General features: G+C 43.4%; 1 protein-coding gene and 1 long non-coding RNA gene across 2 annotated transcripts; one reads left to right on the forward strand and one right to left on the reverse strand.

The window, feature by feature from the left end:
• Positions 1–791: 791 nt before the first annotated feature.
• Positions 792–6594, reverse strand: SUCNR1 (succinate receptor 1). The gene is made up of 2 exons (XM_077929864.1): positions 6196–6594; positions 792–2797 (listed from the first exon to the last, which is right to left on the reverse strand). The coding sequence occupies exons 1-2, from the start codon at positions 6196–6198 to the stop codon at positions 1844–1846; spliced, it is 957 nt and encodes a 318-aa protein (XP_077785990.1). The 5' UTR covers positions 6199–6594; the 3' UTR covers positions 792–1843.
• A 5664-nt stretch (positions 6595–12258) lies between these two features.
• On the forward strand, positions 12259–13796 carry LOC144328116 (uncharacterized). The gene is made up of 2 exons (XR_013393354.1): positions 12259–13365; positions 13593–13796. It is a non-coding gene; the product is annotated as an uncharacterized LOC144328116 (long non-coding RNA).
• The last annotated feature ends 3397 nt before the right edge of the window (positions 13797–17193 follow it).

Below are 17193 nucleotides of genomic sequence, written 5' to 3' on the forward strand. Positions count from 1 at the left end.
GGTAGAAGGCTTTGTGTTGGGGGCAAAGAACGCCATGTTCATGTATTAGGGAGTATTAATAATAATAATATTAGGGACGCAGGTGGCGCTGTGGGTAAAAGCCTCAGCGCCTAGGACTTGCCGATTGTCAGGTCGGCAGTTCGAATCCCTGTGGCGGGGTGTGCTCCTGTTGCTCAGTCCCAGCGCCTGCCAACCCAGCAGTTCGAAAGCACCCCCGGGTGCAAGTAGATAAATAGGGACTGCTTACTAGCGGGAAGGTAAATGGCGTTTCTGTGTGCGGCTCTGGCTCACCAGAGCAGTGATGTCACACTGGCCATGTGACCCGAAAGTGTCTCCGGACAGCGCTGGCCCCTGGCCTCTTGAGTGAGATGGGCGCACAACCCTAGAGTCTGTCAAGACTGGCCCGTATGGGCAGGGGTACCTTTACCTTTTAATAATAATAATAATAATAATAATAATAATAATAATAATAATAATAATTTATTATTTATACCCCACCCATCTGGCTGGGTTTCCCCAGCCACTCTGGGCGGCTTCCAACAAAACACTAAAATACAATAACCTATTAAACATTAAAAGCTTCCCTAAACAGGGCTGCCTTCAAATGTCTTCTAAAAGTCTGGCAGTTGTTTTTCTCTTTGACATCTGATGGGAGGGCGTTCCACAGGGCGGGTGCCACTACCAAGAAGGCCCTCTGCCTGGTTCCCTGTAACTTGGCTTCTCGCAGCGAGAGAACCGCCAGAAGGCCCTTGGCACTGGACCTCAGTGTCTGGGCAGAAGTAGAAGCAAGCTAGTTCTCAACTGTGTTTATTTAAGAAATCTCTATACTTAAAAGCCCCCAAGGCAGCATACAAAATCAATAAATAAAATAGCCCATTCAATACATGCAGGCCACACTCTCAAGCATTCAAGTACAGGATGGGGAAGGGCACGTCTGCAAAGATGCCACACAACCACCCCACCCCATATGTGTTCATTGAACATGTGGGTAGCAGCTGCAAGATATATAAAAACAGCTCATATAAAATACCAGCCATATATACAAACAAAGGGAGCTGACTCACAATAACAATCATGAATACCATTTACACATGGGAAGATGGAATTGGCCTGGCGTCTAAAAGATAGCAATGATGACAAAAGGCAAACATTTACACAGAGCTCCGTAGTTGCAGTGGCCACCACTGAAAATTCGGCTCGACAGAACCCACTTGCCTAACCTCCAAAAGGTCTGTTGTGCACAGATCTCAGTCGATGGTCAGGTTGCATTGGAGACCACAGTCTTATAAGATGCTAGGCTGTTTCGTTATCCAGGTCTTGCCCTATATAAAGCTTTAAACATCGAAACCAGTCAACAGCCTAGTGGCTTCATCCTGTATCAATTGAAGTTTCTAGGCACTTTCCAGATCCACCTGTATCCAGATAGCCGCACTCCTAGTGGAGATGTCAGGAGCCAGGCTAGCTTGGCTGTGTGATGTCATAGAATCATAGAATTGTAGAGTTGGAAGGGTCCCTGAGGATATCAAGTCCAACTGCCTGTGATGTAGGACTATGCAGCTGCCCCATATGGGGATCAAACCTGCAACCTTGGTGTCATCATCACCATGCTCTAACCAACTGAGCTATCCAGGCAGGGGCAAGGTCAGTGGTGTGGGGCTTCATTCCTCTTCTCAGTTTAATCTGAGTGCAGCTTTGCACAGGCACTTGGACTCAAGCGCTTTAAGGGGGATAGACCGTTGCATAGCATCCGAATCCCAAGCAATCATCAAATGTTGTGCACCAGTGAGCCAAAGCTCTCCAGCCTTCCACGCAGTTCCCATCAGTCCAAGAAGTGCATTTAGCATCATTTGTACCAAGGCGTGACCCTTTTAAAGAGATACCTTGCGTTACTCACCAGCATCTCCCTAAAGTGATCCCCCATTAAGAAGTAAAAGATGGGGTTAATTACACTGTTCAAAAAGGCAATGGGCCTTGTAACAGTATAAATCATACTGATAAGGTCCTTGCCGCACGAGGGACGCTTCCAGGACTGCATCCGGGAGGCGATCCTAACATTGCGCATGATGTGATAGGGAATAAAGAGCAGAGAAAAGATGGCCACAGCCATGACGATCAAGGTGAGAGGTTTCTCCAGAGTCAGGGCAGCAGTGAGCTCTGCGCTGCGGCTTTTGATGAAGGCATGTGTTTTCCTGTAAAAATAGCACATGGCGCACAATGGGATTATGAAGCCAGTCACTGTCAATATCATACTATAGATTAGGCTGTCTTTTGCAACTCCGGAGCTTGCATAATCCACGCACAGGCTACCATTGCTATTATTTTTCTGGTCGTTGAGGAAAGTGAACATGGGTGTCAGTTCCAATGTGACCACGACCCATATGGTGATTGATAAAACAATAGCCGTGCTTTTCTTCTGCAGGAAGTGATTTCTGAAGGGATACTTCATGAGCAGGTATCTGTCCATGCTGATAACGGTCAGGAAGAGGATGCTTGTATATAAGTTGACGTGCAGCAGAAACCTGTTGGCTTGACACCAGTCTTTCCCATAGGACCAATTCCCTTGAGAGTAACTTGACACCAGCAACGGGAGTGTGCAAAGGAATGAAAAATCCGACAGCGACAAGTTGAACAGGTAGATGTTGCCGCTTCTCCAGGTTTTGAGGCAGAAGATGTACCCAAAAACAACAATGCTGTTGCCAATGATGCCAAATATGAACTCCAACGTGTACATGGTGGAAAGGTAATATCTTTCCAGGGATTTCTCTCTATCCCAGCATTCTCTGATGTCACCTCCATCCTGGAAATGTAAAACAAATGTCAATTTTGTTTTTTGTTTTTTTAAAAAGGCATTTACTTATTGCTTAGCTTACACAGCCAATGTGATTATTGCCTTGTCATATTCCTGCACTTTCAGTCATGCCAAATGTTAGATAAACACTTCAAGTTATTCAGTCCCTCTTCTTGCATAAAACAAATTTCATTGCAAAACTCTTCTCAAGAAAAATGAGGCGCTGCCGTCTTGACAAGGTGGGGACAATGAACTTGAATATGATTATCTTTGTATTTTCTTTGGTGTGTGTTTCAACAGGAGAGGGAGAGAGACTTTTTTAAAAAGGGGGTGGGTGGGAGATCACTTTCTTAGTGATCTTGAGTTTTCTATGCTTCGAGTCTCTGGGATCTGAAATACTGCCATAGCAGGCTGGGAGGCTGAGGAAGTTCCCCTCTAGCTTCACTTATTATCTGAGACACACTAGATTTAGAGTGGTGTGGGTGGCCCCTTCGCACGGAGCGTCATGCTGAGGGGCCACAAAATAGGCATGTCCAAAGTCCGTTTTGGGGGTCCAATCCGGCCCACTGGTCAATTTAATCCAGCCCATGTGACAGTATATGTCCTGGGGTAAAATCCTTAAAAAAGCTCAAGAACTTTGGTTGGCCATCACACATGTTCACTTCATCAAATCTGGCACTCTTTGAAAAAAGTTTGGGCATCCCTGGCCTAATCTAACTGAGTCTGAAAAAAACCCTCCTCTGTTCTGTCTTAAGGCCAAATTTTATGTGCTATCTGTCATTTAGTTTGACATTGCATATATGATTTTGTTAAATAAATGGCTGGTACAGGAAGGCAGTGAGCCAAATTAGGTTCATGTAGGGGGAGGGGCTTTAACACTTTGACCTCTACGTGCCTAGTATTTCCAATGAGAAGAACACTCTCATGGTGACCATTGGAGTTTTCTTCCCATTACAAGGAGTGGGGGCAGGGGTTGGAGAGGTGGAAATTCGGGGTGGGGGGGGTTTCCAATTCAGTTTACGTTTAAAGGCAAATCAAAAACAACTTTCAAAAACAACATGAAACCCAAAATACAGTAATCCTTCAAAAATTCACAAGTACCCAAATTTTGTGATGCAGTGCTGCACTTGAGTGATGTTTACAAAAACCCATTTATTAGGGGAACTTGTTCATAAAATTCATGTATTTGTGAATATAAAATTCAAAATGCAATGTGTATGGGGAAATTGCTTGCAAAAAATAGTCAAAACTGCATACAAAACTAAAAAGAAAAAAAAGACCACACAAAAATGTGGATGAATTTTCACAGGATTTTTTTTTTTTAGAAAATGCAAATTGCTGCAGAACAAGAAATTGCTGCAAACAATGGAGAAAAAAACCCCAAAAGAAATTACCGTATTTTTCGCCCTATAGGACGCACCGGCCCATAGGACGCACCTAGATTTGGGGGGGGGATAAAGGGGGAAAAATTATTTTTTCCCCCCTAGGCGCGGGGCTGGGGTGGGGGAAGCTCGGGCTTCCCCCGACGCCAGCCCCCAGAACAGGACCCAGAGCGATGCCGAAGCTGCGTGCAGCTTTGGCATCGCTCTGGGAGCTTGTGGGGCTGGGGGCGGGGAAAGCAGAGCTTCCCCCTCCCCCAGCCCCCAGAACGGGACCCAGAGCCATGCCAAAGCTGCGTGCAGCTTTGGCATCGCTCTGGGAGCTTGTGGGGCTGGAGGAGGGGGAAGCCCTCTGCCAGCCTTCTAACCAAGTCGGGGGACAGCGGGAAAGGCGCGCTGCGCCTCCCCGCTGTCCCCCGAGTTTGTGGGGCTGGCGGTGGGGCTCTCCTGAAGCCTGGAGAGCGAGAGGGATTGGTGCGCACCGACCCCTCTCGCTCTCCAGGCTTCAGTGAAAGCCTGCATTCGCCCCATAGGACGCACACACATTTCCCCTTCATTTTTGGAGGGGAAAAAGTGCGTCCTATAGGGCGAAAAATATGGTAACTCAAAGACTGAAATACAATTTAAAACTCAATGAGTTGTATCCAACATTAATCAGATTCAGAGTAGAACCACTGAAATAAACAGACACATTCATTGATTCAGTGAGTTTACTATGACTAATGCTGGCTATTAAATTCGCACACTGATTTCAGTGGGAACTTGTGCAGCTAGCTTACTCTGAATCCAACTCAATATCTGCACATTGAGAAGTTTGTTTTTTCGGAGCCTAAAATATCTGAAGTAAATGAATTTGAACAAACAGGGGGCCAAATAAAAATAATAAAATAAGAACTTGCAGAAACAAGTTCTACTGATCCTCACTTAAAATGTGTTTTAAAAACAAGATGCCTTCTGAAAATTGGTTTCTTAGACAGGTATCTCGCAACTTACTTGCATTTAACTTGTACACATTTGGCTTTATGCTCTTGGAATTATTATTATTATTATTATTATTATTATTATTATTATTATTATTAAAAAGAGGGTGGAAAGGGAGGGGGAATTGGCAATCCCACCCTTCGTTGCACCTGATGCGTTTTGACTGTATACAATTTTGGCTTTAGGCTCTATCCCTGGAATGTAATCCCAGCGTAAGTTGAAAGTTGCCTGTACATCAAAAGAATGACTAGAAAGAAATGTGTAATTTAAAGAACTGCATATGTATTACAGACAGACAGACACACACACACACACACACACACACACACACACACACACCTGCCCTAGTCAAGAGATTGATAAAAGGCTTTTCTCTTGTGCCTGTACCTGTGAATAAACTGCACCTAGCTGTAGACAGGCGTCTATGACTGGTCTGTGTTGGAGGAGATCCTTGCAATGTCAGTCAAGAGGTTATTCGTGCATCACCAAATTGCTAGATCTGATGTCTCCCAGGTGATATTTGAGCAACACCAGTACAAATCCACCCCATGCAAAAAACAAGTCCAGTGCACAGATAATATTCCTTCTATTGATGTACAACTGTAAAATGAATTGGGTGCGTAGTCTTGCAGTCAGTTTATCTCCTAGGTTATTTTTTTTTTCTGTACACAACACAGATGGAAATGCTACCACAAGCACAAGGTTTAACTAGGATACTTCTTCTTTTTGTAATGGATGTTTGCAAGCAATGTTAATATCCATTACAAAACAATACAGCAAATATTCAGCAATTTCCTTATTAAGAACAATATAAGCAATAAGATCACTTTGATCGCTTAGGTTTTATAAAGTAGCCTGCAAAAACCAACACAGCGCTCGTAATATCCAGGATAAAATTCAAAGACAGGGATTATCCCCTTTACCAATTTTGTTAACTTGTTTACATATATTTAATCATAATTACAAGGTATACAAAACAATCTGCAAAAATTCTATTTAATAAACTGAAGGATATTCAGCCTTTCCCCCCCTTTGCTTACTACTTACCATTCTGTAGAATGGGTATTGTCTCTTACTAGGCTCTTAGTTGAACATGATCTCTCTGCTGAAAGGTTCGAGTGAAGTAGAATGTAGTTCAACATAGCCATGCCTCATTTACATAATATTCAGCACATGGTTAATGATTCAAGGATTCCGGAAACTCGTTTGACTGAGAAGGATGTGCAGGCAGTTCCACTGGAATAGAAGGTATTGCAAAATCCATTCTGAGTCGACTGGTGAAATAATGGAAATATAATCCCTTCTAATGCCCTGCTGAAATCTTCCTGGTGCTCACTTTCCAAAAAACTTTTATTTAGACAGTGTGTGCTGACAGGTCCTGTTCTTTAAAAAGGAAACCAAAACCAGTATTTGAATTCAACAGATGTATGCTGCTGCTTTCGAAATGCCTATGAAGGGTGGGAAAGGACTTTGTGACTGAGTCATAAGATGAAGTGCAACTTACTCAAAGGCTACTTGCTAACCACGCCTTGCTACGTCTCAAGTACCTGGATTTAAGCCTATTTAAAGCCCAGTTAACAGAGTAAAATCTAGCAAACCTCAATGCTTTAGCTTGCCTTGATTGTGTGTCAAGCTCAGTCTTGACTTGCCTGCCTGCTTAATCACACTTGTTGTCGAATCTCTCCAGCAGATTTGATTAGCCTAATTTATTGCACTTCCTCATAGCTTCTCTGCGCCAGTGCTCCTTCTATCCTCTCTGACTTCACCAAACAGTACAGTGGTACCTCGGGTTAAGTACTTAATTCGTTCCGGAGGTCCGTTCTTAACCTGAAACTGTTCTTAACCTGAAGCACTACTTTAGCTAATGGGGCCTCCTGCTGCTGCCACGCCGCCAGAGCACAATTTCTGTTCCCATCCTGAAGCAAAGTTCTTAACCTGAGGTACTATTTCTGGGTTAGCGGAGTTTGTAACCTGAAGTGTATGTAACCTGAAGCATATGTATCCTGAAGCGTATGTAACCCGAGGTACCACTGTATAGTCAAAACAGGACACAGCTGTGCTATATAGCATTGGGGTGGCATGGGCTAATGTATGCGTGAGTGATCAGCCTTTGATGTTAGCTCCTGCATGCGCAGAGCTGCTTTTTTTTTTTTTTTACAGTGCATCCCACATAGACCCCCCCCCTCTGGCAGCCTGAGCAGAAGCACTTCCACATTCTAACTCATCAATTCTACCATCTTTTGCTGAATGCTTCTAGGGCCCCTTTCCTATGCATGTGCTTTGCATGCAGAAGCATCCAGATTTAGTCCATGCTGAATCTCACTGGAGTCCTGAAAGCCCTGGAGTTTCACTACCAGCCAGTGTTGGCAATACAGGTTCTGCCTCCTGCATAGGGTCCTTCATCAGCTTTCCATCACCTTCACCTGCATGTTCACGCCTCTTTAACCCTGCATAGAGGACCACACTCCACTGGTGGAGTGGGAGTCATCACAATACGTCAACTCCCTGTGCCCAGAAGTGGCTGGCGCAGTGGGGTGGTGCTGTCACAGCCCTCCCATGATGCTGCCTCTTACTAGGATGAAGCACGGCAAGGCAACCTGAGGTTGCGGGGGCGCTTGTGTATGGGTTCACCAGCAGAGCAACCCCCCTGCTCCTGCTAGCATGCCTGCACAGCCCAAATCTCCTTGCTGCCCTGAACTGCCTGCCATTCCTGCCCGTGTCAGCAGACAGGGTGAGCGATCCCATACCATATGGGGATGCCATTACTTCCCTTCTCAGTGTTGGCCCAGATTTAAGTGGGGAGGTGACTGCAGACAAAAGGGAACTCTGTGGATGCTTGTGTCAGAGATAGGGGAACTTGGAACGTCTCTGATATTAATGGAGTGCAGCTCTGATCAGGAAGAATGAGAGTTGTAATTCAACAATACCAAGAGGGCGACAAGCTCCCCATCCCTGCCCGGTATTATTCAGGGAAGATTAAAGTAGATTAAAGGATTAAAGTAGACTCCCAATTGTACCTTAGCAAGCAGGACTTGCTGACAATCAGATGACAGCAAGCCCTTTGGGGATCAATTGGTCTTACTGGCGGTGAAAGGTCTTGCTGTCAGTGATGATCAGCTTTGCTAGTCTACGGAAGGAAAATGTTCATTTACAGGCGTGGTTTTAATAATAATAATAATAATAATAATAATAATAATAATAATAATAATACTTTATTATTTATACCCCGCCCATCTGGCTGAGCTTCCCCAGCCACTCTGAGCGGCTCCCAATCAAGTGTTAAAAACAGTACAGCATTAAATATTTAAAACTTTCCTAAACAGGGCTGCCTTCAGATGTCTTTTAAAGATAGGATAGCTGCTTATTTCCTTCACATCTGAAGGGAGAATGTTCCACAGGGTGGGTGCCACTACCGAGAAGGCCCTCTGTCTGTTTCCCTGTAACCTCACTTCTCACAATGAGGGAACCACCAGAAGGCCCTCGGCACTGGATCTCAGTGTCCGGGATGGATGATGGGGGTGGAGACGCTCCTTCAGGTATATAGGACTGAGGCCGTTTAGGGCTTTAAAGGTCAGCACCAGCACTTTGAATTGTGCTTGGAAATGTATTGGGAGCCAATGAATCCAAACTGTACCTGCGGTCGGGCAAAGCATGGCTCACAGCAAGCCCCTGTGAAGGTGCACATCAGTGCCAGTTGGCACACCTTCAAAGGGCTTGCTGCTCATTGCCAACGCTGAGCCCCTTTGAAGTTATAACTTGCCATCATGATGACATCAGATGATAGTGGGGAGCCCCAGCCACTGAACACAATGGTTCGTGCAAGAGGTCTGGCTCTTTTAAAGCAGAGAACCTAACTGAATCGTTCTCAAGTGTTTTTGAGCCTTCTCGGTAGTGGCACCCACCCTGAGAAATCCCCTCCCATCAGATGTCAAAGAGATGAGTAACTATATAACCTTTGGAAGACTTCTGAATGCAGCCCTGTATAGGGAAGCTTTTTAAGGTTCAATGTTTTATCATGTTTTTATATACGTTAGATTCTGCCCAGAGTGGCAACCTAGTCAAATGGGCTAGTTACAAATAATGAATTATTGTTATTCTTTATTGAAAGAACAAAGGACTTCACGTACATTGTCTTGTTGCAGTTTGCACAACAACCCTGTAAGGTAGAGAAGCATTATCAATACAGTGGTACCTCAGGTTATATAGGCTTCAGGTTACAGACTCCACTAACCCAGAAATAGTGCTTCAGGTTAAGAACTTTGCTTCAGGATGAGAACAGAAATCGTGCTCTGGCGGCGCGGCGGCATCGGGAGGCCCCATTAGCTAATGTGGTGCTTCATGTTAAGAACACTTTCAGGTTAAGAACGGACCTCCGGAACGAATTAAGTACTTAACTTGAGGTACCACTGTATCATATTGCAAATGGGGGGGGGGTGTTCTAACACAGAAAGTATGCCACCTAATAAGTTACATGAGTTTAAAGTCACATAATAACGTCAATGGAAAGTTGAGTTTTGAAGCAGGGACGTCCTGATCCATGCCTGCATGTCACAACAATAACATTACATCACCTCTCAATTAACTAAATTAATGCACTGAACATGAATCCATGAGTTCCCATCGCTTTACACTGTGAATGTCACCAACAGAGATGCTATCCCTCAATTTTATATGCTGGCAGAATATTTTTCATGTTGGCATATCATGCATATCACTTTACGGACGTGAGTTTGCTTTCGAGTCCCAGACATTTTCAGATCATTGCCTTTTGTGTTTAGCTTGTGTTCTGATGAAATATTATATAGGAGCCGGCCAAAGCTAAACAATCTTTAAGTCCTATTGATTTCCATGTTTGCTTAATTCTTCCACTGAAATTATTGGGACTTGAAAGTGCTTAGCTGTGTCCCCCCCCCCCAAAAAAAAGCTCATTAGGGCTCGATTTCACATAAGCACACAAAAACATATTTGTTCGCACAGTGGCAGGAAATTTCCTGCCACATATCAACTAGCACTCTGCAGGCGCTCCATAACTTTTTTATTGAAATAAAGAGACAAGGAAATGGTAAAAAGATAATTCTGATTTCCCTGTGGAGCATACTATGGTCCTGGTATTTGTACTTAGAGCACACTGTAGCACTTCCTTTGTACAGAAGGCATAGCAGATGCATTCACAGAGCAATAATGGCTTTTATTGTCCATTATCAGAAAGCAAAAATGCATAAAGCATTCCCAACACTGTGCCTAGTAGCCCAGAACCTAAACAGATGCTTTGAGACTGCTGACAACAGGACTGAGTACATGGAGCTGCGTCAACACAAAATTGCATCACGTAATTGACACATTCAGTGGCTTAGTTCTCACATCACTAAACTATGGCTTATTAAACCATGGTTTATTTAACCATGGCTTAGCATTATGTGTGAAGCCAGCCCAGCAGCTTTAACTATGATTATTAAACATCCTTAAAGGTTGCTCATTGGCCAAAGTTTCTAGTTGGTTTATAAACTGTTGTTATGGAATTTACATCCTACAGCTCCTTAAGGAGCCCAGGATGGCAAACACATCAATAATATTTTTTTATTTTTTACAAAACAGTTTAAACATCCTAAAAACAGTTGCAGTTAGAAACCAGTGGTTTCAAGGTTGCCTGGAACAATGTCTTTCAGTTATCAAATGCCTACAGAGTTGCAAGTGAAGACTGGCAAAAGAAATAATAACAATCAAACATTTTTCAAGGCTTGGCTGCCTTCACTGATGCTTTTAACCATTCTGTGATCTAATAAACCAAGGTTTAAGTCAGGCATAGGCAAACTCGGCCCTCCAGATGTTTTGGGACTACAACTCCCATCATCCCTAGCTAACAGGACCAGTGGTCAGGGATGTAGTCCCCAAACATCTGGAGGGCCGAGTTTGCCCATGACTGGTTTAAGTGCGCATCAGCCTGATGTCTCAGCTTTAACTATGGTTTATTAACTAAGGATAAGTTTAATTATGGTTTAGGGGTGTGAGAGAAGTGTAAATACTTCTTCTTTTTCAAAAAATGCTATTCCTTTTATAACACAAATAAACAACACAAACAGAAAAAACAAACAATACAAACAAATTATTGTCTTATCCTTATTTTTTTCTAAACATTGTTAGGTGAGCTTCCCCAAGTCCCCCCTATCTGATTTTCATTTTACCTCATCTTTAGCAGTTTACATATATCATAATTTTAAACCATTTTTAAAATCACACTTACTTTTACCATAAAAATTTTATTCCTTACATATAATACTATTTTAAAATACACTATCTTCTAACCCTACAGCCTATATCAACTTCCAAAGCTATTCTAAGATTTAAATATTAACATATTTTTTTGAAATATTCTTTAAACTTCTTCCAATCTTCTTCCACCATCTCTTCTCTCTGGTCCCGGAGTCTCCCAGTCAGTTTGGCAGTTCCATATAGTCTATCATCTTCATCTGCCATTCTTTGATAGCTGGTAAATCTTGTTTCTTCCAATTCTTCGATAGTAATATTCTCGCAGCTGTTGTGGCATACAGAAAAAAGTAACATCCTTTTTGGGGATTTCACCCCCCCCCCCTATACCAAGTAAAAGGCTTCTGGAAGAGCAGTGTAAATACTGAAGGGCCAAATTACAAATGGACTGGAAGGTGTTGTGCAGGGAAGCCAGAGCAGACCCTACCATTCCCTTATGGGGGAAGGCCAGAGTTGCATGTGCCACATATTCTGCCATGCACCCCTTAAACTAGGCTGCCACCCTCTCACCACTGTTGAATAAGAGTTAACTTCCAATCCACTTGTATTCTCTATGTGGAATGAAGGGAGAGGCCAGCACCAGGAATCAAAGTACTGTATCTGCTTGTCCATACCTTCCAATACTTTGAATCCAAATTCCCAGATGCCATCTTCCTGAGCTCAAAGACTATTGGGTTGCTGTGATCTCGTGCAATTTCATGCCTCAGTCCCCCTGCCCCTCAAGTGCTTTTGTTTGGTGTGTGTGTGTGTGTGTGGAATTAGCACCATGAAATCACGTAAGAGATCACAGCAACCCAAATGGCCACTGTTCTTTCATGGTAAAAAAATTGGGATGTCCCAGTTTTTTCCAGGGTACTTGTGGGGTATTCTTGCCTGAGCATATCTGAAGGGGGATTTCTGGATCACAGCCTTTATAAGTTAAGAAATTATATGGCAGAACAGAAAAAGAAGGAAAGAAACACTAAAATAAAAAATAACAGAAAAAAGAAATGAAATATGTACAATATGTACTTTGAGGGAAATGCAGTTGAATGCTTTTAGTTTGAAGAGGACAGCAGATGAAATATATGTTCAGAGTTCATGTATTAATTTCGGTCGTCTTTCTTTCAAAGATATCCTTTGAGTAAATACACATTTAAATTCAGAACCACATTCAGTTAATGGTTTGTTTTTCCTTTGAAGAATACTTTTAATGACTGAAATGGCATTGTGTGAAACAAATAATCCTGTGACAATAGCTATCCCCCATTAGAGCATAATTAAGGTCATTAACAGGCCAAGCTATGTGGCCTTGAGTGAGGTTTTTCTTCTAACTTAATAGACCCGATTAATTCAGGAGATAATTTATCTAGCGGGGTAATTTTTCTTCTATTATGCTCTTTTTGAAGACTATTCATAAAGACCATGTATTTAAAACTGATTATTGATTTTGACTTGCTAAGGAGATTGAGCTAGTAACACATACTAATATTAAGGAGGAACATGGAAAATCTAGTTCTTTGATTCTGTTTATCTTAGTCAAGTTAATATAAATTATTATGTCATCAAAGTTGTTTTCATGACTTTCACCATGCCTTAGCGAGTTTGCTGGCAAATGATCTTAACGAGGATGTGATTTGGGAAATTCACCAGGGCGTTCTGATTTTCCAATAAATGTTAGCCATGTTTGGAAACTCGTTAACTTGTTTTTATCCTGTATTTATTTTAATAGTCCTGAGATCCTATGAAGAAGGGTGTGATGGCCTTTGAATCGGATTCAGAGGCTGAACCTGAGGAATCCCAGCCTGCACAGGAGTCCCCACCTCCAGGACCAGCTGAGCCGGGGCTGGGGCTTGAGCCTGAAGGGCCCTCACCTGTGCCGGATCCGCAGGAGCAGACACCAGCTGAATCTGCTCTGGCTCTGGAAGGACCCATTGCCTGCAGGTGCTCCACTCTCAGCCCCATCAGGGGAAGGTGAGTTTGCCTCTGGGTCCAGTAACCCTCCAGCCTCTCCTGAGCTGCAGAGGCTCAGGGCAGAGAGGTGGAGGGAACTAAGTTCCCGCAGGAGGAGTGCTCGCCTCCAGGCCAGGAGAGGCGAGTCACCTATGGACTGGGGCCGCCCTATGCCTCAAGGCAGATAAAAGCCAGCCAGCCCAGTCCCAGGTTGTGGGAGCAACATTGTTGGTAACCTGTTCCTATAGGCACCCTGTCCTGCTCTTCTGCCAGAGTTCCTGATCACACCCGACCCCTTGCCTTGGACCCCGCTTCAGCCTTGACGGACAGCCTCCATACCACACCCTCGACCTCGGACTGGATTCGGACCTCGCCGCACGGTAACCCCCTGGGACCAGCACAAAGGGTGGTATATAAATCTAAAAAGAAATGAAATAAAACAAATGAATGAATATTTTGAATACTGATAAATCAGCCATGGTAAATGTTCTTCTAAGGATGGAATTTGCTCATTTAATAAGGGGATCTGGGCCATTTAGGTGACCATGTTTACAATCCTGTTTGTGTCCAGGAACCCTGATATGGCACCCATACCCCTGCCTACGTGTGTTCTCACATGTCCAGCTCAAATTCGTGAAGGGAGCCAAAGTCCACAGTCCCATCTATCGTAGAAGCTCCAAAATGAACACAAAGCAGAGTTAAAATGGGAGATCAGCATCTAACACTATAGGCAGTTTGGTGGGAAAAAATTGCTTAAATATATATCTGCTGTTACAACACTTTTGTGAATAATGCAAACAAATAGTCTCTGAACATATCTGCTGAAAAAACAAATAAAAAAACAAGCAGGAGGCAAACAGCTGTTGGAAATGCTATTGGTCTAGCTGTTCTGCAGGCTGTTTAAATGAATTATGGGTTGCAGCTGTCATATTTAGTCTAGAAGGCACTCTTAGGTTTCTCCTAACTGGGTAATAAGGAGAGCAAGAAATGCAAGAGAGAGCCAGGGTGTGCAGAATTAAGTTAATGGCTTCAAACTGTTAAGGCTGTTCTTGCTGTGGAATATGCCCATGTGCTGAACACAAAGATAAAGATCTATGCGCCGAATTGAAAAACTAAATAAAAATAAATCTGCTTATCTTGGGAACAGCGCTTTTAAAGCTCTCTAATAAATTTGATCTCACTCTTCCAGGAAAATACAGGTGCACCACTTACCCTTGTGTACAGTACAGCTTTGCTGCTGCACAGAGCACAAGCCTAATTTAGGTGTTATTGTAACTATTTAGGAGAGGTGCAGAGGACAGACTGGTCCTGCCTCTTCATTCCTGCCACTTGTTATTGCTGCTGTTGTTTCTTGTACCCCACCCATCTGACTGGGTTGCTCCAGCCACTCTGGGTGGCTTTCAACAGAATATAAAGAGCATACATCAAACTTAAAAAGCTTCCCGATACAGGGCTGCCTTCAGTTGTCTACGGAATGTCGTATAATTGGCTATCTCTTTGACATGTGACAGAAGGGCTTTCCAGAGGAAGGGCGCCACTACCGAGAAGGCCCTCAGCCTGGTTCCCTGTAACTTCACTTCTCACAATCAGGGAACCGCCAGAAGACTCTCGGAGCTGGACTTTGGTGTCTGGGCTGAATAGCTGGGGTAGAAATGTCCCTTCAAATATACAGTGATGAAGCTGTGCAGGACTTGGAATTGTGCTTGGAAACATACTGGGAGCCAATGTAGATCCTTTAGGACTGGTGTTATATGGTCCCAGTGGCTGCTCCCAGTCTAGCTGTTGTATTCTGGATTAATTGTAGTTTCTGCATCACCTTCAATGGTAGTGCCACATAGAGCGTATTGCAGCAGTCCAAGAGGGAGATAACCAAAGCATGTACCACTTTGGCAAGACAATGCGCAGGCAGGTAGGTTCTCAACCAGCATACTAGATGGAGCTGGTAGACAGCCGCTCTAGACACAGTGTTGACCTGCACCTCCATGGACAATCGGTGATCCATAATAACCCCAAGGTTGTGCACCTGGTCCTTTAGGGGCCAGGAAGTCCCCCACACTTCCCCTCGTCCCCCAGAAACAGTACTTTTGTCTTCTCATGCTTCACTCCACCCTCAACCTTCCCACATTGTCAAGGAAGCTGAACGTGAAGCAACTTCTAAGCATGCTAAGTCCTCTTCAGATCTTCCCACTCGGTAGAGAAAAGTTAAAAACAACGTGGGTGGGGCCAGCACACACAGCGACATTGTGGGCAGAGCTGGTGCGCATTCCTTCGCACATCTGTCACGAGTTTTTAAACTCAGAATGATGTAGGATTATGACTGGAATGATAGTATCAACCTGTAAAACTCTATTTGGTTGGAAAGAAAGCCACAATGAGTTTCAAGGGGATTACTCTCAGGTAAGTGGGGATAAGGTTTGCAATCTGGAAATACAGCAACCAGGAAATAGTTTCCGTCCAACTGAAACCCAGGCTTGGTTTTCAGAATGTTGGGTGTGGCTGGGCAGTATGGAGATTTTTTGAAATACCGTGGTACCTCGGGTTAAAAACACCTTGGGTTACAAACTCTGCTAACTCGGAAGTAGTACCTTGGGTTAAGAACTTTACCTCAGGATAAGAACAAAAATTGTGCGCCGGTGGTGCAGTGGCAGCAGGAGGCCCCATTTGCTAAAGTGGTACCTCAGGTTAAGAACGGTTTCAGGTTAAGAAAAGACCTCCGGAACGAATTAAGTTCATAACCCAAGATACCACTGTAGTATGTGGCCTATTTGTTTTAAAGAAACAAATAAAATGTAGAAATGAGTAGGAGAAAATCAGCACACAAAACAATTTGGGTTGGGTTTTTTAAGGCATCCCAGAACATGATCAAGAAAGTTATTTCTTCAACACTTAGGATTATTTTTATTAGCGTTTTGTTTTCGTAATAGTCAACCTATGGGAAACTTGTGAGTGGGACACTCGCCACACAGCAGTTGCTCTTCAGAGCCATTTTGCCTGAAAGTAGAAGGCAGGACACTGGTAGCCACTGATACCCTATCAAGGCTATCAATGGCTATGAGCCTTTAGAAGAAAATCAGATAGAAGTTTGCAGGGACAGTCTTTTGCAAATGATATGGCCCTCTTGGCACATAGGACCTTGACATGGTTTCCCCCTTTCCCTCAGAAACTGGAGCATACTGTACAGCATACAATCTAACAATTACCACACGATCTAACAAAGGGTGTTAATGCCCTACTTCCAGTTCCATAGATATTAATTAAAGCAATTAAAGCAGCCTTACCAGCCTCCTATAATTATACTCTGCTTCCAGTAAGCCTCTCAGTACCCTACTTGGGTTTCTCCTGAAGCACAGTGAACTGCTGCATTGTTGTGGAAATGCCAGGTTTGTGCAACGGCAATTCCACTGAAAACTGGGAAATGTTGTTGTTGATGACAATGATTTCTGTCTTACCTTTTATTGCATAGTGATCTCAGGACTAGTTAAATAGTAAATCAAGCATCCAAATAAATCACTAAGACTGCAACCCAAACTCAATTTACCTGGGAGGAAGCTGCATTTAATTCAATGGGAGTTGAATTAAGTAGACGTGGTTAGAATTTTCAGCCTATAATACCCAGTATCTGACTATAGAGAAGCTGATCTAATCAGCATCAAACAGAGGTGGCATATTGCACTTCCAGACTGAATATATTGCACTACATCTCAGCTCAGATGCTCCCAGGGTATGATTTGAAGGCACAAGAGACCACCAACTTGCTGAAGCCGAGTCTGGTCAGTGCTTGGATATGTGCAAAACTATGAAAATCCAATGAAAAATAAATAAAAATAGTTGGTTAGGTATTGTTTCTCA

This window comes from Podarcis muralis, chromosome 6 (genome assembly GCF_964188315.1).
Source record: "Podarcis muralis chromosome 6, rPodMur119.hap1.1, whole genome shotgun sequence".
Classification (NCBI taxonomy): domain Eukaryota; kingdom Metazoa; phylum Chordata; class Lepidosauria; order Squamata; family Lacertidae; genus Podarcis; species Podarcis muralis.